Here is a 26,658-nt window from a genome sequence, read left to right on the forward strand (position 1 = left end):
CAAGTATGCACACACACTAGAAAACGAATTTAGGAAGTTAAGGGGATATGAGGTTAAGATCAAAAACAACAACTATATTTCTACATATCTAAAGCAAAGTGATGAGAGCAGACCAATTAAAGAATCTCATTAAAAAGATAAATAGGAGCTGGAGAGGTGGCTCAGTGGTTAAGAGCACTGGCTGCTCTAGGAGCTGGAGAGGTGGCTCAGTGGTTAAGAGCACTGGCTGCTCTAGGAGCTGGAGCTCAGTGGTTAAGAGTGGCCGTAGTTCACAACCTCCTGTAGCAGCAATTCCAGAGGGTTCCACAACCTTTTTGGCCTAGCAGGCACCAGTCCCACATGCAGTTCACACACATACATGGAGCTAAGCACTTACATAAAGTAAGTAAATCTTTCTAAAAAAGAATATGAATAGCTAAGTTATAGAAACTTTTGCAATGTATGCATATTTACATATCTTGAATGCATTAATAATTCCTATAAGCCAGTAATAAAAGAACAACGTTCTTAAATACTTGAAAGATTCCCCAAAGTACAGGAAGGGACAATAAAGACAGGGAACACACTTGTCAATCAATGCCATGTATTGATTGGACTAATATAAGGTAATTCCACATATCTAGATTCACTCCTATTAAGAAAACAGACGATATCAAACTTTGAAAAGATGTAGAAAAAACAATTCTGTCTTTAACCTACAGGGAAGGGTGCAAAATGGTAGAACTTCCAGAAAAATCCTGGCAGTTTCTTATAGTTAAAGATTTAATAAAAAGTCATGCATCCGAGAGAAATAAAAATGCATGTCCCCAAATAATTTCTACAAGACTTTTCAAATCACCCATCTTCAGTGCTTGAACTATAAACAAAGAAAACCCACACCGCCATTAGCAGGTCAGGAAGACATGATGTACTCATTCCGTGGACTGAACAGTGAAGAGCTGAATTACCCCGACATCTGCTGAAACCACAACCCTCAGCACTGTGAGTGGAGCCTTGCTTACATATAAACTATGGCTTGTATGTGTTCATTAAAACATGTAGATCATAAAAATGTTCAATTTCAATCTACTTGTCATACTTCAATAAAGATACATATTAAAAACAAAAGAAAGGACAGCTCCTAAAACATACACATATAACAATGGAGGTGCAGGCTGGGAGCAGCTCAGCGTCAGAGAGAGCACTTGCACAGCCAAGCGTGGCAAAGCGAAACCCCAAACAAACCCTTAGCCAAACCAAATTACAGCGAGGCCATACTGGAATAGAGCGAGCCCTTTAATTCATTACAGCTGGCACCTTTGAAGAAGAGAAAGACACAGAGCCAACACCTGGAGTAGTCTGAGGCCGAGAATGACAGTGTGCTGCCTGCGAGCCAAGGGCACCGATGGCTGCCAGCTTCAACCCCAGCCAGGACGGCAGCAGCGGTAGGAGTCTCCTGACGGCTTCAGATAGCAAGACCTTACTGGCCTTCTTGTTCTACCTTCCAAAAGTGTGATGAATACATTTATGTCGTTAAGCCCACCCAATTTTGTGGCACCTTGTTAATGCATCCCTAGAAATAAATGCCAATACCCAGAACCAAAAAGCAATGAAGTACTGACATACTAGCTAAATCTTCTAAGTTACTGAGCAGTACTGAGCATGGTGACATAATCCCTCTGACCCACAAACATGGGAACCATGGCTACCTTTGGCCCTAGACAGTGTCATTCGGAGAGGTGTGACAGACGAGAATGAAGCAGGAAGTCTCCTGGTTGAATGAAATCCACCCCCGCCCCGCAGACATTTCTCTGGGAGATAAGGTCTTACTACATAGCCCACGTTGGTCTCAAACTAGTGATCCTCCTGCCTCAGCCTCATGCGTGTTGGGGTTATAGACATGTATGACTCAACCTGACCATCTTGATCCATGTTGGTTTAGAGAAGGGCATGCCTTTGCCTACATCAGAGGCCACCGGATTGTGCACTTAGGATCCTGACATCTTTGCAAGTCCTTCCAAAGCGACGCCTGCAAATGAATATTAACTCTAGCTAGGAAACCTGCATTTTTGTAGCACTTTAGGCTCGCAGAAAATATTTTCCATGGCCCTTGGGTTTGAACAAACGGTAAATGTATGGCAGGAGTTAGAGCCTGGTTTCTCGTCACGTAAGGGAGTTACTTATAAGGAGAGAATGCCAGGAAACCCCGAGGCCTCAGGTAGAACTGGAGGTTACTGGGTTGCAAAAAAAAAAAGCAGGGATATGGGACAAGAGGCATTTGCCTTCAAAGATCTGTCTGAAAAACCAAAGGAAGGATGGGAGCCGTGGGAATAAGCACACACTTTGCTGGGAAGACTATTTCCTAGAACGGATGTTCATGGATGCTCATGAACTATATGTGAGGGTTTCTTGTTCCTGTGCTATATAGGGTTCTAATTGATCACAGAAGTGATCTTATCTTGGTGTTGGGAAACACTAAGACAAGAGAATGAAGGATGAGAAGGCTTTCCAAGCTGGTAGTTAACTACTAACTAATGAGAAAATTCTTGGACATTTTATACACCCACAAGATCAAGCCAGGCAAGATGAGTGTCAGGCCAGGATCCTGATCTCTGGGACCCACAAACCGTGATGCTCTTTTTGGATTGTTTGTTGTTTTGTGTGTTTATTTGCTTTTGCTTTTGTCTCCACCCTCGATGCTTAACATGGTTTTTATTTTGTGGAGTACTAAGCAGGCTAATATATTAATACCAACAAACGCTCCAAAGTAATTTCCCCTCTAAAATCAGTAAGGCAAATCTCTCACCTCCTCTCTCCCTCCCAGCTCTCCTGCTACCCTAAATGTCAAGTCCACAGATGTAAATGTCAAGAGCATCAGCATGCCCAGTCTATTTGATGAAAAGGAGACCACCCCAAGGGAACAGCACCCCCGAGCAGGGATCCTTAAGGACTCTTGTCTGGATGGTGCTATGGCCTGCCCTCCCGCACTGCCGGCAGCAGGTACCCCATCTCTACTGATGACAGACTTGGTGGGCTGACTTCTTCCCTGACACGAAACCCACAGGGCAGGTCCAGCCCTTACCATCCACGGGCTTGGCCTCGGGGGTGGGCGGCTGCTCCTCCTGTGCCCCCACACTGCTCTCTTTGATACTCCCGACTTCCGGCCAGAACTCCTCCACCGATGTGCTGCTGTCGACAGAGGCTTGGGAGTTGGAGCGACTGAAGGCAGGCGGATGCAGGGACTCATTGGAGAGCATCCTGTTAATTCTTCGGCAGCGAGGAATAGATTTTCTGGGGAAAGAAAAACAACTGCATCAAACCCCGTGCCTGTGTAGTCACTGAAGAAACACGATCTAGCTGTCAACAGAGAGCTGTTAGTGTTATCGGGAAGGACTTGACTGATAGAGCACCATTTGGTGAGGACCATTTTTGCCCCCATACTTCATAATAATTCTGTGTAGCTATATGAACATTAACAGGAATTTTAAAAAATAATTATCATACAAACAGGAAGTTACAACACTCATTAGAAACATGTACAACTAAAGCTTGTTTCTGTAAAGGGCCTTAGATGATGGCAAAGGGGTAGAAAGTCAGCTGATAGCACACCTGGAGGTAGGAAGTGCTGGCGAGGTTGCGGAGAGCCTGGAAGCTTTGCGTACAGTTGGTGGAAACCGTCAGATGGTTCGGTCTCTTTAAAAAGCTACTACAGTCCCTCAAAAATAATTTTTAAAATATGTATTACCACATAATCCAGCAATTCCACCCCAAACTAATTGAAAACGGGTGCTCAAAGAGGCATCTGTACGCTCATAGCAGGTGGTCCTCAGTGGGCAAGTGGACAAGGTGTGGTAGACCATGGAGTGGTACTTCACATATTGTGGTTCAGGGCTAGAGCCCTTACCTAGCGCGTGTGAGGCTCTGAGTTCAATGGCCATCAGTGGGGATTGCGCTAGAAAGGGCATTTTGAATCATGCTTCCACATGGCTAGAACTTCAAGGCACCGTGTTAAGTGAAATGAGCCAGTCTCAAAGGGTACCATGCGATTGCATTTTTGTGAGTACTGAGTGTTGTCAAATTCAGAGAGACAGAAAGTGGTTGCCTGGTGTCAATTATATTTTAAATAAATGCTGATTGGCCAGTAGCCAGGCAGGAGTACAGGCAGGACAACCAGATAGGAAGTAGAGGCGGGTCAATGAGAAAAGGAGAATTCTGGGAAGAGGAAAGCCCATTCCTCTGCAGTCCTGACCGGACCACAGAAGAAGCAAGATGTCACTGCCTCGCTGAATAAGGTAAGGAGCCACGTGGCTAACATGGGCAAGAATAATCGGCTAATATAAGGTATAAGAGTTAATAAGAGCCGGGCGGTGGTGGCGCACGCCTTTAATCCCAGCACTCGGGAGGCAGAGGCAGGCGGATCTCTGTGAGTTCGAGACCAGCCTGGTCTACAGAGCTAGTTCCAGGACAGGCTCCAAAGCCACAGCGAAACCCTGTCTCGAAAAGACAAAAAAAAGAGTTAATAAGAAGCCTGAGCTAATGGACCAATCCGTTTATAACTAATGTAGAACCTCCGTGTGATTTCTTTGGGATTTAACGATTGCGGGAACCAGGCAGGACAGAAAACCTCAGTCAACAGTTGCCAGGAGTTAGAGGTAGGCAGTTAAGGTCTCAGTTTTGCAATATGCAAAGAGATCTATGATGGTGATGGTTGCATATTAGGACTGTGTTTAATGACACTGGACTATATACTTACAAACGCTTAAGATGGTAAGTATTATCGCTACACTTTTAATTGTAAAATAAATATATTTATAATAATTTTTATAAAATCAGCTACGGAGATTATGAGCAGTGAATAAAAACAATGTGGAATTTCTGGTAGGATGAGGAAGTGGGGCAAAGAGCCAGAGCTCAGAGACCCTTGGCAAAAATGGAGAGAAGCAAATCCCCACTAAGTGTGGATGCAATGGTTGAGCGGGGCAGTCTGGCTCCTCCCATGCTCAGTCACTATCAGGCAGCACATGTAAAACACCCAGAACATAAAAGAGTCGAAGGAAGCTTGCTTTCAAAAGAGACACAGAGAGCTACAGAGACGTCAAAATGTGGTCGCCAGTTACACAAAACAGACCTTTGACTTTTCAGGTACATAATTGACAAATACTATATTTCCTGAGAGCAGATTGCTTATCTGGAACACCTTGGTCCCCAACCATGAAGCCTGAATTTCTTTCTTTATGCAATAAAATCCTGTGTTCTTATTTGCTATAGTTTGGCTCTTAAACCATCCCTGAAAGCCCTTGTGTTGACAGTCTGCACCTCAGCTGGGATGCTGAAGAAAGGTCACGGTACCTCTACGTAGTCTAGTCAGGGTTGTCAGCGGGAGCAGACCCTAGAACGGGATATTGTCAACCTGGCCCCTTCTCACTCTTTGCTTCCTGGCCATCATGTGTGAACAGACTATACACACACACCACACACTCCACAAACGGAACCCACCCACACCCACCACACATACACATACAAACACACACACACCCCTTACCCCACAAATGGAACCCACCCATACCCACCACACATATAAATACAAACACACCCACCCACACCCCACACAAACGGAACCCACCCACACCCACCACACAAATACAAACACACACACACACCCCAAACCACACCCACCCACCACACACAAACATACATACCACACCACCACACTGAAAAGGGTTAACCAGACTAAAGGCACAATGGTATCCAACTCTGGCCAATAGGGCCCCCTGTGACATTTGATAAGCAGGAGGGCAGTGGACTGTCATCAACCGTAGCCATGGCCTGCAGCATCAGTAAAGCTCACTGGTCCATTCGCATGAGATTACCCAAGAGAAGCAAACGTACTGCCCTACTAACGGGCCCGAAAACTTCCGTCTCTCCACAATGTCTGGACCTGAATCATTGTCATAAGTAGACTCTGCCCCTGTGTCGCTGACCTTTTCCCGAAGTCTGTTTGTTCCTAAATGAATTCCGACATTAACTGGCAGCAGAAAATTTCCTTTTCAAACCTCAAAACATTTTAGAAAAAAAAATATGAAATACTCACCTCTAAAAAATGTGTTGAGCAATAAAAAAGAATCTGGGGGCAGCCTTGTTTGATAAACTGTTGATAAACTGTTCTGTGAATTCCTTACACTTGGGGAAGGCAGTCCCGTTCGTGCAGCTGAGCCTCACTTGTGACCAGAGACTGCAGTGCTCCCCTTAAGGTTTGGGTGGCTGCTGTGTTTTTCTTTTATAACAAGACTAATTCTGAACACCACTAACAAATTCACAAGGTATTGGTAAATCAACACAGGTTTCTTGTAACCATGAAGCCAGCATCATTCTTACTGTTCACTGTCCTCCAAGTAGCCTATTCAGAGAAAAACATATGGTATCCAGAAAGTTGTACAATTGTGGATTTTATGGTTTAACTTCTTTTAAAAAAACACACACACACATACACACCATACACAGTCATACACAAGGGAGGTGGCTTGATAGAAGATCACAGCACAACATGTATGTACTGGGTTTAATCCCTAGAACCAGATTGTGTGTGTATGTGTGCACACATGCATGTATGTGTGTGTATTGGACTTATAAAAATTATAGTTTTACAGTTTTAACATAGACTAAGTTTTAAGAATTATAACAATATATTCTAAGTATAAATTTCAAGTCAATAATTATATAAAATGAAATGAAGGCTCTTTCCCCATCGGAATTATATCAATATGGCTCACTTAAATTTTTTTTATTATTTATTCTATGTGTGTGGTTATTTTGGCCTACCTGCAGGGTACCTGCAGAGTCCAGAAGAGGTAATCAGATCTAGAACTAAAATTCTAGATGGTTCTGAGCCCATGTGGGAGATGGAAACGGAACCTGGGATCTCTGTAAGAGAAGCCAATGCTTCTAACCATTAAGTTATCTGTTTGGCTCCCGTAACAGTTCTTGTTTTCCTTACCCCCAAAATACGCCAGATACTTTTCTTTTTTTTTTTGCATGTCATGTCAATGACTGCAGACAGTAGAAAAATTTACTTTGGAACCTAAAGAAATAGGAAATGTGTCCAAGAACTGAAGAAGTTTGAAATCACATACTTGTGAAATAACAAGAAAACCACAAGGGAAGATAAGCTTATGGCTAAAAACTATGAGCTTGGTTATAATGGAGTTCCCCACCCACGCATCAATGGAATCTCAAGGAGACTGTCAAGAAACTGCTAACTGCAGGGACAACAGGTGTGTGACGCTGGTCTTGAGCAGCTGACAGAGACAGGCATCCGAAGAATCCCTTAGCTGTGATAGCAGATATTATTTTTGGCAAGGAAGCCAAACAGCACTTTTGGGACAAAAGGCCTAGGAAGAGCTTCTGTGTTTGTGGGAAGGGCTTCAGAGAGCTCGTCTTCATCCTGGTACAGATCACAACCTCCAACTCCTGACACATTGCGTAATGCTGGTCCCCAGGCCATTCGACTGGATGAGGTGTGGCCTACAGCTTCAGACCTCACCATATTAGGACAGACTCATGCTTAGGTTTCATCAGATGTTTGTATTTTTCTTCTTCCTTTAGACCAAAACAATGCCAGGAAAATCTTACACGAAAAACAGAATGCCATTGTGCCACGCAGCAACTTTGGCTAGGAAAACACTCCAAGGCTCAAAGTGGATCTTAAGGGTATGTGAATAGCTGTAAGTTCAAAGTGAAATTAAAAGAGAAAAGATTTTATTTCTCCGGAAATAAATTTTTTTTTCTCCAGAGAAAGATTTATTCCATCCATTGCCTTCTATTCACGTCCATACTGTCTGCTGGCAGTGTCAGCAGCCACGGATGTTCTGCAAGCCACTCTCTGCTCAGCTGCCACACATACCAGGCTCCCATCCTCCTTCCATCTCCCTGCAAGGACACAGGGGGTCACAGACACACACCACTGCTCTGAGCTGTATTTTCGCTTTTTTATTTTATTTTTCTGTAGGCCTCTCTCTTCTCTTTCAAAGGCGCAGCTGTTAGACCACTTCATGCTATCCCAAATTTCCTCCACGATATACTTTGCTTTATGCCCCCAGCTTTCTTCATGCTTATGTAAGGAATTTTTCTTCTCTAGTACATTTTTTTTCCTTACTAACCTGCTGTTTGTCCATCCAACAGATGTTTCAGTTCACACTGTCTCTTTCATATCAAGTTTTCCCATCGCCTCTTTTGTAAAGATTCTACTTCTTTGTTGACATTATCCACAATTTCACTTTTCAATATTTGCCATCTTTTCATCTAGTTTTGTTAAAACGTTCATCGTTTATTTGAAAATGGTTACCTCTCAATGCCAGCCATCTGCATGGTACCATGCTGCTAACACAGATTGGGAACAGTCAATTCTTATGGAATCAGTCTTTCCGCTCTCCAAACGTGCTCTTACGTGGACGGCTGTCTTTAAAAGCTTCCCGGGAAGCTAAAATAAATGAGGCTTTACCTAGAGAAGGCCCTCTTCTTCTCCCTGAGAGCCGGACTGGGGGAAAGATTCCTTCAGCCCCATCAAGGTTGTATGAGACTATGGCCAAGTAGAACTTGTCTTCATTTTAAACTTTTCTCTGGTTTCAAATACATGAAGGGGAAATTTGTGAGCACTTCAGGTTTCCCCTGCTCAGAGGGTTTAGGGCTATAACGCTCTTGCTCTCTCTCTTCCTCCCCTTCTTTCTCTCCCTTTGTTCTGTCCTCCCTCCCTCTTTCCCTTCCTCCCTCCCCCCTCCCTCTCTACAGTTTGGCCACATCCTATTCTGTTGCTGAGATGTCAGCAAAATTACCCACAGCGAGATCCCCAGAGACTTCAATCTGTCATAACAGGGCAGCCAGCCAGCCACAGCTTCAGTGCTGTCTCTAGGCCAGGGAAGTCCTTTGACTTAAGCAGAGGTGATTTTCTGTCTAGTAGGACACAGATTCAGAGGGAACACATGACCAAGGAGGGCAGTGACCACTGGGTTCGGCTCACAAGAGGACGAGTGTCCTCTGCTTTGGAACTTGGCTCCCATCCATGCCTTTGGATCCATGGCTCTTGGGTGCACTTTTTAAAAGGTAGGGTTTTTACAGTCGTCCTCATTAGCAATCACCATGGACATTACAGCCCATCTCTACCTAGTCTGTATCCCAACTGGAGCACACTATAAGCCCACCGGGCTTTGAGACGGGCTGTATTGGGGCTGTGGAGATGGCCCAGTGAGTAAAAAGGGCTTCCTAGCAGTAAGGAACACCGGAGTACAACTGAGAGAAGCCATGTGAAGAAAATTGGCTGCAGTGGTCCACACTTGTCACCCCAGTGCTGGGGAGGCAGCAACAGGCAGATTCCAGGGGTTCACTGGCCAGCCAGCCGAACCCATTTGATGAATTCTAAGCCAATAAGAAGACTCCAGTCTCTAACAAAGAAAAAAGGGTGGACAGGTGGATGGTATCTGAGGGATATGATGGCCAAGGTTGTCCTCGGGCCAACACACAAAGCACACACATGCATGCAAATACCTACATACATGTGTACCTGTGCATACATGAACACACATACAGGTTGTGTTTGTCTATGCACGGCATGCATTTTTTTTTTAACCAACTTGTAGAGTAAAATTTTAAAAGAAATTTAAGGACTTTAAAAAATATTTTCGCGTATAATATTTTTCGAGCCTTTATAGTCTCTCATTTTCTAGCAGATTTTTCCATATAACAATCTACGCTCACACAGGACCCCATTTGATCTTTACGTCAGCCTCCGGAAGCCATCAATGCCAGGATTACACATCTCATTGCTTGATGAGGGTGTCATCAAGGCCAGTGAGTTCTTTCCTCTCAGATTCAGGGCCCAACTTCCATCACTCCTCTCTGACACTGACACTAGACACACTAAGGTTTCCTAGATTCTCGGGAAAGCCATGTTCTCTCTTCCCAGAGGACACACGCTCTTTCAGCTCCTCTCCGCCTGGAACACTGTCCGGCAAAGGCATGCCTGTGTTATCCCCAGTGTCTGGCAAACTGTAGACATGCAGGAACACTTGAAGAATGGATCAGCAGTGACAATGGAGCAGGGGCATCAGTCCTGACCTTTGAATCCCCTTCAAAGCGGACGTTTTAATTCTCTTGAGATAACTGTAGATCCACGTGTGACAATACATATTTTTATATCAATGAATGATTGACATACAGTGACTTAGAGGTGGGCTCTAAAGTCAGCTGGTCCAGCATCAAATGCAGACTCTGTGGCCTCCCAGCCCTGTTTGGACTCTGGGACCACTATATGTTATCTTTTCTACTCTATGACACAGTCTCTGTGACATTGATGTAAACCCTGAGTCAAGTTAGGATAAAGCGGAGGTGAAATGCCCAGCAAACTGAGTCCACACGATGGGGATTATCATAATGCAATGATTTGCTAACCTGCATGGAGCTAGATTTGAAGGCGGGCTACAGCGTGTGCTGAAATCTCAGTGTTCTAACTTTTCATTAGAAATGAGAACACCCCATTGTGTAAATGGACCACATTTTCCTCATCCATTCTTTGGTCAAGGGGCATTAAGGTTGTTTCCAGGTTCTGGTTATGACAATGCTGCTATGAACATAGTTGAATACATGTCTTTGTGGTACGATTGAGCATCCTTTGGGTATATGCCCAACAGCCGTATTGCTGGGTCATAAGGTAGGTTGTTTCCTAATTTTCTGAGAAATCGCCATACTGATATCCAAAGGGGCTGTAGCAGCTTGCATTCCCACCAGCAATGCAGAAGTGTCCCCTTTACCCTATATCCTCTCCAGCATAAGCTGTCATCAGTGTTTTTGATCTTGGCCATTCTTACAGGTGTAAGATGGAATCTCAGAGTTGTTTTGATTTGTATTTCTCTGATAGATAAGGCTGTTGAGCATTTCCTTAAGTGTCTTTCAGCCATCAGTACTACACAGCAGGAAAAAAATAAGGACATCTTGAAATTTGCAGGCAAATGGATGGATCTAGAAAACATCATATTAAGTGAGGTAACAGACCCAGGAAGAAAAATATATGTACTCATTCATAAGTGACTTTTAGACATAAAGCAAAGAAAACCAGCCTACAATTCACATCCCAGAGAACCTAGACAACATTGAGGACACTAAGAGAGACATACATGGATCTAATCTATATGGAAAGTAGAAAAAGACAAGATTTCCTGAGTAAACTTGGAGCATGGGGACCATGGGAAAGGGTAGAAGGGGAAGGGAGAGGAAGGGAGGGGAGTGAAGAAAAATATATAGTTTAATAAAAAACAATTTAGAAAAAGAAAGGAAGTAAGAATACCCAGACAGCATTTGTCAGTGTCCCAAACCTGAGTTTGTTCCCTAATTTCCTTAAAGCACACCTGCTCTCTGACCCAGTTCTGGCCCAAATCACATAAGAATAGTCCCCTCCTGGGATTAATTGAAATGTGCTATTGTTCTAGCACACTGGCTACCCCTTCTCCTCTGCCCTCTTCCTTCTTTGGACGTGGACAAGAAGACCAGCGCTTTAGCGGCCACCTCAGCCAGCACTGTGAGAGAAAGCTTAGACATTTTACTGACGGGCACTGACACACTGTCTCAGAAGCAACACCAGATGTTGCCAATCTATGGATTTCTAGCAATGTGATGGGGGCACTTGTTTTTAAAATCGACTTTATTTTTGTTATTGTTATTTGTAGCCAACCTTTTTCCAACTTCTGTAATTGGAAAGCATACTTGAATAAGCCATTTGGGGTAGGGCAAGATGAGACTCAATTCACCCCACTATGGGGAATGCCCAAGTAATAATAGACTACCTTCTAAGCAAAGAAAGTTCTGGGAGTATTCCGGATGGAAGGGATACCCAGCGGCTGGCCTTACCTTGGCCTGGACTTGTCCAGCAGAACCCCGAGGCACAGCTCATCTCTAAGTGAACAGGAACCACCAAATCCACATTGCCCTCAGCCCAAGAAACTCACAAGTTTTCAAAAGACGGGACCAGAACCACATATCTCCCCTTCCCAAGGAAAAGGAGGGTGGGGTTCAGCCAGGACATGTTGAGGGGTCTTTGAGTGACATAGGAACAGCACAACGTGGACATCCGAAGTCACCTGGGACACCATTCCCAGCAGGGCTGTCGTGGGGCAATACGGACGTCTGGGACAGACCCTGGGCACAGCTGCAGAGACATTGCCGTGTGCCCTCGACGCTTCCTCAGTAGGCCATGCAGATAATTATAACTATGCATGTATCTATAAGTTTATGCAGATACTCCCCAACTCCTGAAGGATCCATTTAATAATTTTTTTGAGTTTACTATGGTACAAACACAAGATGTAGTCAGTAAGCAAGGCATGGTGGCGTTTGTTGTGTGTGGTGGTGTTAGTTTGAAGCCCTAGAGGTTGGAAGGCAGAGGCAGGAGAATCAGAGGAGATCATCCTCAGTTATGGGGGGAGTTCAGGGTCAGTCTTGGTTACGTGAGACCGTGACTCAATAAAAATATCAACAACCCTTCCTCCCAACAGAACAACAACAACAACACACCATGCGTACAGTCAGTAGGAACTGTGCTTTAGACTTGAAACAACAACAACACACAGTGGGTACAGTCAGTAGGAACTATGCTTTAGACTTGAAACAACAATAACAACAACAACACACAGTAGGTACAGTCAGTAGAAACCATTCTTTAGACTGGGTTTTTGCCAATGCTAACTTATCCTCTTGCTGGGCTTGACCAACACTGTGACCATGAGAAAAACAAGCAACACTCTGCAGTGTATAAATACAGAGAAGGAGACGTTAGGTATATTCAATGCACTTTCAACCATTTGCAATGTGCAATGGGTTTGCCCAGACTTCATGGTAAGCTGAAGAGCATCTATAAAAATATAGTGCATACAATACAATGTACAAATACGTTCCTCCCCTCACAGTGGGTTATACAGCATCTTTCAGAAGCCCAGCTTATCTCAAAGAGGGCCACAGCTGGGTAAGATCATCCAAAAGAAAAGGCATTTGCAACAAGATATTGGCTTTCTCCTGTGATGTATGGAATGCATTGAACGTGAAAATGGTACTGCCGGATGGGTATGCTTTCATGCCTCTGTAGAGTGAGACCAAAGGCTTTGGTCAAAACAAATCGTGTCGATGTGGGAGTCCCGTCTATGTGCTGTGATTACTATTAATGAATAAAGAAACTGCCTTGAACGTATACCAGGGTAGAACTTAGCTAGGTGGGGAAAACTAAGCTGAATGCTGGGAGAAAGAAGGGAGAGTCAGAGAGGCCAGGAGCCACCAGAGACAGACGCTGGGAACTTTAGCCAGAAAGCCACAGCCATGTGGCGATATATAGATGAATAGAAATGGGTTAAATTAATAGAAGAGTTAGCCAATAAGAAGGTACAACTAACGGGCCAAGCAGTGTTTTAATTAATACAGTTTCTGTGTGATTATTTCAGTTCCGGGCGGCCAGGATGAACAAAGCAGCTCACCCCAACATTGTGTATCAACTATGATGGGTTTCTTAAAATGCTCTTATTTTGGCCCAAAGTTGGGGAGAGACAATGTCTGCTACTGACTACAAAGATGCTGAGGGAACACAGAGTAAATATTAAAATTTCATCAAAAAGTTTTTGAACTTTTATAATTAAAATGCTTTAAGATTTCACGTTATCTTTGAAAACAAGAAGAGAGAAAAGGAGGAAGTTGACGCTAAAAAGAAAAGAAAAAGAAGGAAGGGAGGAAGAAGGGAGGGAGGGAGATGGAGGGAGGAAAGAAGGAAAGGGGGAGGGAGGTGAAGGGAGGGAGGGAGGGAGGGAGGAAGGAAGGAAGAAAACAAGCAGGCCATTTCTACAACAAGCTCTCAGCAAAGGCCAGTGGTCACAGAGGGCAAATGGACCCCCCCCCCTGTTCAATTAATTCATCTAAATCATGTCAGGATAAGATGCCTGCTTTGCAAGCAAAGTAAATCATCAATTGTGAACGCTTCATGTTCTGCCTATGTTCAAACTAACATGCAATCTTTAAGCTTGATGTCTATATTGATTTGGGTGAGGCTCAGTCAATCTCATGAGTGACTGTCATCATATTATCTTCTAAGAAAGTAAAGCCATGTGTACAGAATCATTTTGGTGACATCAGTACATTTCTTATCCAATTAGGAGATGATCAGGAAGAATCCATGAGACAGGATGTGGGCATAAAAAAGAGTTCTTTCACCCTTTATACCATTCCTTGCTTTCAATGGTATCTGGAGTCTCGGTCATCTATGCTTTTGGTTTCTGGAATTATATTGCACTTTGTACTCTAGATAAATACCTTTTATTGCAAACATTCATATTTTATTTTTCAAGTTTGAGTGTGTGTATGTGCAGGCGTGTACGCATGCGTGCATTTACCTGCCATTTGCATGCAGATGTGGGTAAAAGTCAAAAATGTGTGTTGATCCTGTGGAGATGGTGCTACACGTGGCCCACATGCATACTGGGAACCACACTTGGTCCCTCTAGACTAAAGGTTCTCAATCTTTGGGTCGCAACTCCTTTGGGGGTCACATATCAAATATCTTGCATATAAGATATTTACATTATAACTCATAACAGTTGCAAAACTACAGTTATGAAATAACAAAAAAATAATTTTATGGCTGGGGGTCACCAGAACCCGAGGAACTGTGTTAAAGGGTCGTAGCGTTGAAGGTGGAGAACGCCGGGCTAGACCATCATCAGCATGCACTATCTACAGCGGAGCCATACTGCAGGCTAGACCATCATCAGCATGCACTATCTACAGCGGAGCCATACTGCAGGCTAGACCATCATCAGCACTGTCTACCGCGGGGCCATACCGCAGGCTAGACCATCATCAGCACTGTCTACCGCGGAGCCATACCGCCAGGCTAGACCATCATCAGCACTGTCTACCACAGAGCCATACCGCAGGCTAGACCATCATCAGCACTGTCTACCACAGAGCCATACCACAGGCTAGACCATCATCAGCACTGTCTACCACGGAGTCATACCAAGGCTAGACCATCATCAGCACTGTCTACCGTGGAGCCATACCGTCAGGCTAGACCATCATCAGCATGCACTATCTACCGCGGAGTCATACCAAGGCTAGACCATCATCAGCATGCACTATCTACAGCAGAGCCATACCGCAGGCTAGACCATCATCAGCATGCACTATCTACAGCGGAGCCATACCGCAGGCTAGACCATCATCAGCACTGTCTACTGCGGAGCCATACTACCAGGCTAGACCATCATCAGCATGCACTATCTACAGCGGAGCCATACCGCAGGCTAGACCATCATCAGCACTGTCTACTGCGGAGCCATACCACAGGCTAGACCATCATCAGCACTGTCTACCACGGAGCCATACCACTAGGCTAGACCATCATCAGCACTGTCTACCGCGGAGCCATACCGCCAGGCTAGACCATCATCTGCACTGTCTACCACAGAGCCATACCACAGGCTAGACCATCATCAGCATGCACTATCTACAGCGGAGCCATACCGCAGGCTAGACCATCATCAGCATGCACTATCTACAGCGGAGCCATACCACAGGCTAGACCATCATCAGCATGCACTATCTACAGAGGAGCCATACCGCAGGCTAGACCATCATCAGCACTGTCTACCACGGAGCCATACCACAGGCTAGACCATCATCAGCACTGTCTACCGCAGAGCCATACCACAGGCTAGACCATCATCAGCACTGTCTACCACGGAGCCATACCGCAGGCTGGACCATCATCAGCACGCACTATCTACCGCAGAGCCATACCGCAGGCTAGACCATCATCAGCATGCACTATCTACAGCGGAGCCATACCGCAGGCTGGACCATCATCAGCATGCACTATCTACAGCGGAGCCATACTGCAGGCTAGACCATCATCTGCACTATCTACAGCGGAGCCATACCGCCAGGCTAGACCATCATCAGCACTGTCTACCACAGAGCCATACTGCAGGCTAGACCATCATCAGCACTGTCTACCGTGGAGCCATACCGTCAGGCTAGACCATCATCAGCACTGTCTACTGCGGAGTCATACCAAGGCTAGACCATCATCAGCACTGTCTACCGCGGAGTCATACCAAGGCTGGACCATCATCAGCATGCACTATCTACCGCGGAGCCATACCGCAGGCTAGACCATCATCAGCATGCACTATCTACCACAGAGCCATTTCCGCAGTCCATCTTTTCCTTTCACATGTGAGCAGCATGCTTTCCCTGCAGCCTTAGAGCAAACCATGATGTACATTTTTTACAGTGTGGTTTTGTGGGGTCTGGTGCGGCTCGCACCAATGGCTCTGAAGTAATTCTGGCTCTGTCGAAGGGTTTACCGCAACTTTCAAGCTCCTCGCCTGTCTCTGGTACTGTGATGTATTTGATGAAAACCAAACCCTTTCAGTACATGTGTGGTCTACGTTTATAATCACTGTCACCGCCATTAATGCCCAATGAATTGTGAAAAACATTCTCAGCTGGACCCTGGTTTCCCCCGTTCTGTGTCTGTGTCCCTACGGCAGCTCCAGAAACTCAACCATGGCAGCATGGCACCACAAAAAGCGATCACCAGGATCATCATGCAGTCATTTTGCCCACCTTTTACATGGGTATTCACAGATGGAGGGTGAACTCGGGCTCCAAACAAACTTTCCGTAAGTGGGAATGGTCCTCCTCCTCCTTCAAACTACATCAACTCAGTTTCAAACTAGGGGATTGATGAGAGCGCATTTACCCCTGGCACCAATGAGCTGGCTTAGGACGGCAGCATCAACCTTCCTTGATGTTCCTTCTTTCATGGTACCCTTTTTCCATACACAGACTCACTCGATGATGGTCTTATTTCTGGACTGTTCCCTGGGGTGATAACCATCTGTGTTCCCTGGCACCCATACAGCCTGAAACTGAACACTATAAGCAGGGTTCCTGATGGAACTGTGATCCTAGGATTAGACAGGGGAAAGGAAGTTTGAACGTTTCCACATAAGCCAGTACATTTTATAGAATAGGGGGATAAAGCCCTTGGAGTGTAAGAAGCGAGTTCGAGGTTGCGCGGTTATGTTTTGAGAACTGAGACCACGCGGTGGTCTCCTGATGGCTCTACCGTTTCCCCTGGTTGCCTGTCTCTTGATCAGTTTGCATTTGCCTTCGTCCTCCATTTTCCAAAAGCATAACAGTTTGACATCTGCACAATTAGGGATGATACCCTTTGTTCCCTTGGTATGTTTTGTAAAAAGCACATAACAAAATAAAGTTATATTTTTATCATAAAATGATGAGAGTTATGTCCTTCATGTAATAGGAATAAATCAAGAGCTATATACTAAAATCATGTGGTGGTTTGAATGAGCAATGCTGCATATAGGTTCATGTGTTTGAACACTTGGTCCCCAAATGGTGGCACTACTTGGGAAGGTGGTAGAACCTTTAGAAGGAAGAACCTTGTTAGAGAAGGGAGTAATCACTGGAGGCGGATTTGAGGTTCTATAGCCTTACCCTGCTTCCTGTTTCCTCTACTTTCTGAATTTATATGAAATGACATGATCAGTTTGCTGTACACCTGCTCCTCCCCACACCTGTGCCTCCCCACACCTGCACCTCCCCACACTCGAGCCTCCCCACACCTGGGCCTCCCCACACCTGCACCTCCTCACCCCTGAGCCTCCCCACACCTGCACCTCCCCACACTCGAGCCTCCCCACACCTGGGCCTCCCCACACCTGCACCTCCTCACCCCTGAGCCTCCCCACACCTGCACCTCCCCACACCTGCACCTCCCCACACCTGCACCTCCCCACACCTGCACCTCCCCACACCTGCACCTCCCCACACCTGCACCTCCCCAGACCTGCGCCTCCCCACACCTGCGCCTCCCCACACCTGCACCTCCCCACACCTGCACCTCCCCACACCTGCACCTCCCCAGACCTGCATCTCCCCAGACCTGCGCCTCCCCAGACCTGCGCCTCCCCAGACCTGCATCTCCCCACACCTGCGCCTCCCCACACCTGCATCTCCCCACACCTGCGCCTCCCCACACCTGCACCTCCCCACACCTGCACCTCCCCACACCTGCACCTCCCCAGACCTGCATCTCCCCAGACCTGCGCCTCCCCAGACCTGCGCCTCCCCAGACCTGCATCTCCCCACACCTGCGCCTCCCCACACCTGCATCTCCCCACACCTGCGCCTCCCCACACCTGTGCCTTCCTTGCCATAATGAACTGTGTCTCCCCTGGAGCTATAAGCCAAGATAAACACCTCCTTCCATAAGTTGCTTTTGTCACAGTGTCTAATCACAGCAACGGAAAAGTAACTAACACAGGGTCACATAAGATAAATACAACTTTAAATTACTTGAAATCGTTTTTAAATTATTAAGATTTTTTATCAAAGAAAAACGAGATTTGGCTCTGACATTATAAAAGTAATCTAATACTAGGGCAAATTACCATGCCAAATACCCCAGACATGTAAGTGATACATAAAACACAGATAACTCTAAAACATTTTAAAAACTATGTCTGTTTATGTAATCTAAAGGGAACAATTGGTGCTATTCCCTGCAAACACTAATGATGCAAACAATCATACAACGGAGGGCTTTTGGAATCCATGCCCCTTCTCCTGCTCATTCAAATAATCAATGAGATGAGAACTGATGGATCTCACATATTTCTACAGCAAACCGTGAGAGCATTTCTCGTAATAGGTTCTCATAATGCCTCTTGGGGCAAGACAAACAAAGCCACCGGCCAGCACACTCCCCACCCGTGACTGGTGTGGATTTTGTAAAGCAAGGAGTTCCTTCTGAGTTCAATCGGAAGATAGTGGTGTAAGTGGTTTCCTGCTGGCTGACACTGAGCATCCTGGGGGCTCTTGTCTCCAGAATCCCCAAGGCTCTGCACGCCAGGATGGACAGTTTGGATGGCTTAGTGTCATCTAGCTCCTGACAGTAGACAGGAAACTGCAAATCCCTGATTGATCAGTCACGCATGGATGACAAAGGGCTATTTCTTCCCTGAGATCTCTGTTGAAGCCTTTTCCTTCAGAGAAGTAACCCATCCCAGAATACTTCCTTCCTCTACAGCTCCCCATCCACTAATTTTCTAACAACGTCATCATCATTCTTTACTGCTGTCGAGAATTCTTTCTGAGGATCAGTGACTTCTGAATGGACTCTGTATGACCAAGCTAGTGAGCTTCATACACTTTCAAAAGCATAAATGATTAAACATTTCATCGCGTCTACTTTCAATTATATAAAAAATGGCTGCCATTTAATCGTTTGACATTGATGAGTAACCCGGAGATATTGCAAGGCTTGCCACTTCTGCGTTCACTTTCCATTCTAATGCTCTCTTCAAACCAAAACTTGCCTATATTTTGCTTAATGAAAATTATAATAGGAAATCCTACCAGGACCCTTGCTTGCTCACATGGCATCTTTGCTGTGTTTGGTTTCTAGAAACATGATGGGTCAATTTTTGAAGATTTTATTTTTTTTTGTTTGTTTGTTTAGTGTGTGTGTGTGTGTGTGTGTGTGTGTGTGTGTGTGTGTGTGTGCAGGTGCCTGTGGAAACCAGAGAGGGTACTGATGCCTGGAGTAGTTAGAGGTCCCTCTTCTCCCTAAGAACAAGAAAGGTGTGGCTAAGGGAGCAAGGATGAATCCCAGACCCCTTTGTCCTCTCAGTTACTAAGCAATCTATACCATGGTATTCACAGACCCAGAATTCTCCTAAATGACCCATAGAAGCCAAAGGAGTAGTAGCATGTGCCGATAATGAAAGCATTCAGGAGGCCGAGGCAGAAAAATGCCGTGTTCAACGGCAGCCTAGACTCCACAGTGAGAATTCGCCTTCACAAAACAGCAATGACAGATAGCATGTTCAACCATAGCCTAGACTCCACAGTGAGAACTCGTCTTCACAAAACATATCAATGACTGATCATTTCCATCCATTTTCATTACAGAATTCTAGAACAATATTTGTCTCTAGCAAAACTGTTAACATCACATGCTTTTTTTTTTGAGGGGGCAGTCACATTCCTCATGTTCAGTAAATGTAGATAATAATTCACTGATTCAAAATTAATACTCGTTGGAAAAAACTGTGAATATTAGTTATGTCTATTTGAGAAATCCTTGAAGAAATTAGAATTAGCTCTTCCATGAATTCTTTCCAAAATTTTTATTATCCTAGATCCTTCAGAGATGGGTTAGTGTACTACTGCTCTTGCAGAGGACAACCTGCAAATAGAGCTCCAGGAGACCACACACCTCCTTCTGGCCTTCACACACGCACATGGGTGAGGACGCACAACCTAAAAATCAAACTTAAATACTTATTACCTGTACAGAAAAAAATGTAAAATATAGAAATGTAATGAAAAAGAATGGATACTAAGAACTCTTGGGAAAAAGGTAAATAGATGTTTCTAAACTCACACCTATCCTTGCACCCCTGGGACACAGGGACGCTCGAGGTGGGTGCTCTTGTACTTGGGAACCTATTTGCACAGACTTCACGGACCCACAGCAGATGACATCAACATTGCGAACCCTAGGAAGTATGCTCTGAACAAAGCTTTGGAAGGGAAGGTCAGCTAGGTCCACTTCCCCCGTTGGGGACATCTGGGTGACAATCAGCAGTGACAAGTGCTGGCTCCGTGATGGCTTCTACGCTTCCCCTTCGGTCTTTTCTTCTTTCATCTCCCAAATTAGCAATTAACAATGTCCATGCCAGGAGCATTGCAAATGACTTATTTAGCTCGCCAACAAACATCTGTTATAGTAAAACAAGTTTTGTAGTCTCAAGGCAAAAGCTGGGCCTGGCTGAAGCAGCAAGAAGTCTCAGCATCTAGGGACATCCTGGAACGCTGTGGACAATTTGGCACTGCCATTGGATTAGAATTGTCATGCTGTACTTGATCCAGCTGCCTCAAAAACTCTACTTGAGTGGTTCGTGATATATATTTTGTTAAAAACTTTCCCGGGGAGTTTTCGGAGCCTTTGAGCCCTACCCACTGAAATTTCAAGGCAGAAAATTCGAAGAGAACATGTGTTTTTTTACAACATTCAGCCCTTCCTCAACACACTGCTTGTCCTCCGGTCCATTGCCCACCAGGAAGACAGAGCAATTCCAGTGCCTGCAGTCTGTGAGTCGCTGGAGAAGCAGATCTGTCTCCTACCACAAGTGTTCTGCCTGGGAGGAGCAGCACACTCCTCCGCCTACTTTCTGGATTCTCCCTTCCTTAATTACGTGCTGTTGCCTCTTATACTTGAACCCTTGGCACGGGGCTCGCTCTGATGCCCGTGGAGCTCAGCTGTAACCTACGGGCTGGTACCTCCCACAAGCAGGATAGTTCTATCAGTCTCCCCCCCCCCCCCCCATCAATCAGGAACTATGCTCCAGCTTCAGAGGCTCACCATCACTCCTATGGATGTTGCAATGAGGCTTCAGGACAATGGTCCATTGTTCTTCAACCCCACACCCTAGAGAGAGGCCTGGCGGCCTTCCTTCTTGAGAACATTCCTATATTGCGATGCAATCCTCCCTCCCACTCTGGGACTTAAGATGAATTTAGGGTGATCTACACAGAAGGAAAGGATGCTTCATGCTCACATTCCTCTAAATGTGACTGGACGGGGGACACTCTTGTCTTTAATTTTAGACTTATTTACTCTATGTGTATGAGTGTTTTGCCTGTACGTAAGTATGTATGTATACCACATGCATTCCTGGCACCCGTGGAGGTCACGAGAGGGAGTCAGATCCCCTGGCAATGTCATTGGGGATGATTGAGAGCTACCATTTAGGCAGTGGAAACTAAACCAGTCTTCTCTGCAAAAACAAGTACTCTTAACCACTGTGCCATCTCTCCAGTCCCGTGGTGAAAATCTGAAAATATTTCTAGCAATAAATTTAACAGTATTTCATGAAAGACAAAAAAGCCTTCTATGTGAATTTTTTAAAATTTATGCAAAGATACTCTGTAGCTCCAACTTTCCCAGCAAGCTATCCAGACTCTGGCTTCATAGCAGAAAAGAGAAAAAGAACGTGATTTATGCCGAGTCTTTGTAGCAAAGGATTTACTCTGAGGGTAACGTGTAAGTGAAGGTGACCTGCAGACCAGATGCAAAGAGAAGACGAAATCATCGACTACAATATGGTGCTGATAATCAACAAACATTTCCTTATGAAATATTGATTTATGGATGCTTATGAATACTGGGTACAAGTTTGGCGACATCAGATACTGCCCGAGATGTTGCAAAAACACATCTGAGCTAAAGGGTTTGGGTACCCCTGCACTGTCATTTCAAGGGGCAGACAGAACTGAAATAAAAATGAAGATTGTCACTTGGGCAGGTGAGTGTGTTTAAAAAATGTGCAAATGAGCTTGTGCCTCTAATCACAGCAGAGACACAGAATTCAAGATTGCCCTCTCGAACCCACACTGCGAAGGACGAGAAAAAGGTCAAATGAGGAAACCAATCATTAAAACAATGACCATGGAATATGGGGCTACAATGGCATGGAGCAGAGCAAGCCCCTAAAGTGAGCCTCGTAGAGTGAGCCTCCAGTGGGTGTGGCTTTCTGCTCCTAGGCAGCTCATGAATACAGCACACAGCAAGGCGTCCTATCCAGAGCACAGCCATCTAAACAGGTGAGGACACAGATCAGATCTCAGCGAAGCTAAACCAGGAAGAATCTGCAAGCCAGAGCACCTCGAGGGCACTCTAGAAGAGCAAAAGGAACAGTTTGGGATTGGCAGATGGGCCCACTGGATTCTAATGGGACTGCGTGATCACATGCTCCCAGACCAGGCCAAAGGAAACTTATCATCGGAAAAGACAGAAAATAATAAATAATTCTTTAGAGCTCTTATTGTAGGCCTAAGGACATACAGGGACACTGGTGTGAATATGACAATATTGGTGTATGTATGTATTACCATATGAGTATATATATTGCCTTATTGGTGTACATATTACCATATTAGTGTATATATAACCATACTGGTGTACATAATACAAAATTGGTGTATGTGTTTCCATATGGCTGTACTGTTACAATTGCAATATATTACAAAATTGGTGTACATATTACTATATTGGTGTATATATTATAATACACCAGGTACTGTAGGCTTCTGCTCTCCTCTATAACTACGTCATGATCCAACACCCAGAACACACAGAGGGAACATGGAAGGTCACATGTATTAGAAAATCCTGTGAAAATGCAGCTGTGCACTCTTGAAGGAAATACCACAAACCCAACCCTCAAACACATGAAATTCCTGAGTTTCGAAGTCCAATGACGAGAGCAATAGAGCGACTAGAAAATGCAACCTATACCCAAAGGGAAGTCGGTCGGTCAGGAGAAAAGATGCAGGGATGGTGGGACTGGCAGAAGTGTTAAAGAAACTATAGTTCAAACGTCCCAAATACTTATGGGCTTAAAATATAGCATGAGCATGGGAAGGATAAATGAGAAGTTATAAAAGATGAAATTACCATAGGCAAAATATAATAGGAAGTAGAACATGGACTAGGTATACTTAACAAAGATCAGTGAACCTGAGGACATAGTAATAGAAACAACGTACAGAGACGCACCAGAAAAAACAGTGACAAACACAGATGGAAGCCCTGTGACCAACAGGACGATGCTAGGTTGCTAGGTGGCATAATTTATGTGTCAATTTCTACCCCAGAGAGTTGGGATGATCTCTCCCCTGCTACACACACACACACCACCACCACCTCGCTCCCTCCCTCCCTCTCCCTCACTACTACCCTACCCACCACCCTTTCCTTCTCCCTTCCTCCCTCCCTCCCCCTCCATATACACACACACATACACACATACATACATACATACACACACACACTACTACCACCACCTCCCTCTCTCTCCCTCTCTCTCACTATACCACCACCCTCTCTCTCCCTCCCTCCCTCTTCTCCCCCTCACACACACACCACCACCATCTCCCTTCACACACACACTACAAATTCATAAAGTGATTCTTAAGCTGCTGAATATCAAGAAACTACAAACAGTAAGCTCTCAGAGACAGGAAACAAGAGAGAGCCCAGCAATGAGCTCAGCTCACCATGGAGAGAAAGCTGCAGCTCAGACTACAGGAGCAGAGACCCCCAGCTAAGCCTGCTGGGCGACCTGAGTTTAGAAGATGGGGCTAGGTGTCAGGAAAGCACCAAGGAGGAAGGGAGCAGAGACCCCCAAACTGGCTCTGGTGATCCCAAGAGGTTCCCCCCCCCCCACCTAATAGCTTCAGCTGAGAATAGTCTTGACACCAAAAAGGGAAATGACGAGGAAAAAAATATACATTTTTATTGAAATATAAAAAAGATAAAATGAATACAGGACAACAGATTCTCCCTATAAAAATATTAATGAAATTTCTTCAATAAAAAGAAAAATGTGGCTATACAAAGGGAAAAGGGCAGTTGTGGGTTAAACAGAAATTGTTTTTCCTGTTTAAACATCTTAAAGCTGACTGATCATTAAAAACGAATAATAATAAAGTGTGATAATAGCAGGAAGGCCTGCAAGGGAGATAAAGAAGCCTTCTATTGTAGGGTTTTATGAGAATTTTTTCAATTACTTTAGCATTGTAATGTACAGAGTAATTGTACATACTTTTAGGGCTACAGTTTGCTTGCTTGTTGTTTGTTCTGAGGGAGGGTCTTGCTATTTTTCCCAAGTTGCTTTCATACTACTATACTCAGGTAATCTTCCTGCCTCAGCCGTCTGAATACCTGGGTCTATAGGCTTACCTATAGTGGCTAGCATAGACCAGTGTTTGATAGACATGTTCAGTATTTATTGATCACATCAGAGTAATCATTATATGAATCACATCAAACATTCATAATTTGTGTGTTGGGAGCATTCACAATTCTTTCTTGTAGCTTCTTAGACACAGAGAGCCACCTCATTGTGTTATAGGGCATTAGAACTTAATCCACAGATTCTATAGGATTTTAAATTAAAGTACAAAAATATTAGAGACATCTTTATGCCAAGAAGTTCAACAGTTTAGGCATAAGTGATAAAGATCAAACCTAGGAGAAGAAATTGATAATTTGAAAGGTGCTTCACCTAATCGAAAAACAAAAATGTATGAGGCACACACATGCAAATATGCACACACACATGTATATGTATGAGACACACACATGCAAATATGCACACACATGTATGTGTATGAGGCACACACATGCAAATATGCACACACATGCACAAATACACATTATGTGTACGAGGCACACACATGCAAATACGCACACACATACACAGACACACACATAAGCACATGAACAAGGCCCTAACAATATAAACTAAAATCTTTTCAAACTTCCAAGCTGGGCCAGGTGGAGCATGTTATTAATTTCCACAATCAAGAGGCTGAGGCATGAGGAGCTAGGGTTCCAGGCTAGCCTGGGCTACAGAGTGAGAGCCTGTCAACAACAGAAACCTATGAGAAAACAAAATCTTTGTGACCTTGGAAGCAAAGATTTCAAAAATGTGGTAAGATAGAACATTCACTAAATGGATTTTTAATATTTCTGTCCTACTGAGAACACCGAGAAAAAAAGATTGAAAAACATTATAATCACAAGATGAAAATGTGCTTGTGTCCAAATGCAGAAGGAAGTCCCCAAGCTCAGTAAGGAAGAGAGAGGCTGCATTTTCACAAACAAGCCGTCAAAGGAGGAAACTGTCTACAGTTTAGAGAGCGGACCGCGGAGGACGGTGCAGCCCGAGACCCACAGGTAAGCACAGCGTTTAGCATGACTGGTCGCTGGGGTCCCACGGACTCAGAAGACAGAGGTCATCTTAAGTATTTGATTTTGAACTACCTGAAATTACGAAGTCATTACAACAGTGATCGTGACTCTTTAGGGGTTGAGTGACCCTTTCACAAGGGTCTCCTAGGGGGTCAGAAAACACAGATATTTACATTACAATTCATAACAGTAGCAAAATTACAGTTATAAGGTACAACAAAATAATTCTATGGTTGGGGTCACCACAACATTAGGAAGGGTGAGAACCACTGCGTCAGATTAATTTTGCCCTCCGTTGGTCTATCTCAGTATTAGGGCCAGATACAGTAAACTTAAGATTCTTCATGTAAGAAAGTTTTTTAAAAGACAAAGTCTCACTTTGTAGCTCCATGCCCTAGAATGTATGACCCTACTGTCTTCAGTCGACAAAGATTTCAGATGGGCACCACCACACCCAGAATATGAATAAATATTAAATACATGCCTACGGCAGAATTGTAGTTATATACAGAAATATTTTCAAGAATGGATGTTATAATGAAGAAACATTTTCAGAAAATTATCTAATACATCTGCTAGTTTATTATTATTAGTCCCTGATATGTCCAAAATTTTGCATTCATTAAACAAAATAAAGACCCCTTTACAAATTTAATCTTTTTCCTTTAAAGTTTCATGAAAAGAAAACAAGTTGTTTTTGGAAACTTATCTAAAGCTGGCCACCGTTCTCTAGTTTCCCTGCCTTCGGGAGCCTCTGGGTTACGGAACTCCGTTCCAGGCAGGGCCAGCTCCAAAAAGATAAG

At 44.5% G+C, this 26,658-nt stretch overlaps 1 protein-coding gene across 3 annotated transcripts in view; it reads right to left on the reverse strand.

Annotated features, from left to right (window-relative positions):
• Nucleotides 1–26,658, reverse strand: part of Arhgap28 (Rho GTPase activating protein 28) — a 179,794-nt gene that overhangs the window by 68,320 nt on the left and 84,816 nt on the right. For all 3 annotated transcript variants that reach the window (XM_075956150.1, XM_075956149.1, XM_075956151.1), the window contains exon 2: nt 3,062–3,270. In XM_075956150.1, the coding sequence (XP_075812265.1) occupies nt 3,062–3,236 (175 nt within the window). In that variant the 5' untranslated portion in view covers nt 3,237–3,270. The remainder of the gene's footprint in view (nt 1–3,061; nt 3,271–26,658) is intronic.

Source organism: Microtus pennsylvanicus, chromosome 22, assembly GCF_037038515.1.
Source record: "Microtus pennsylvanicus isolate mMicPen1 chromosome 22, mMicPen1.hap1, whole genome shotgun sequence".
NCBI lineage: Eukaryota > Metazoa > Chordata > Mammalia > Rodentia > Cricetidae > Microtus > Microtus pennsylvanicus.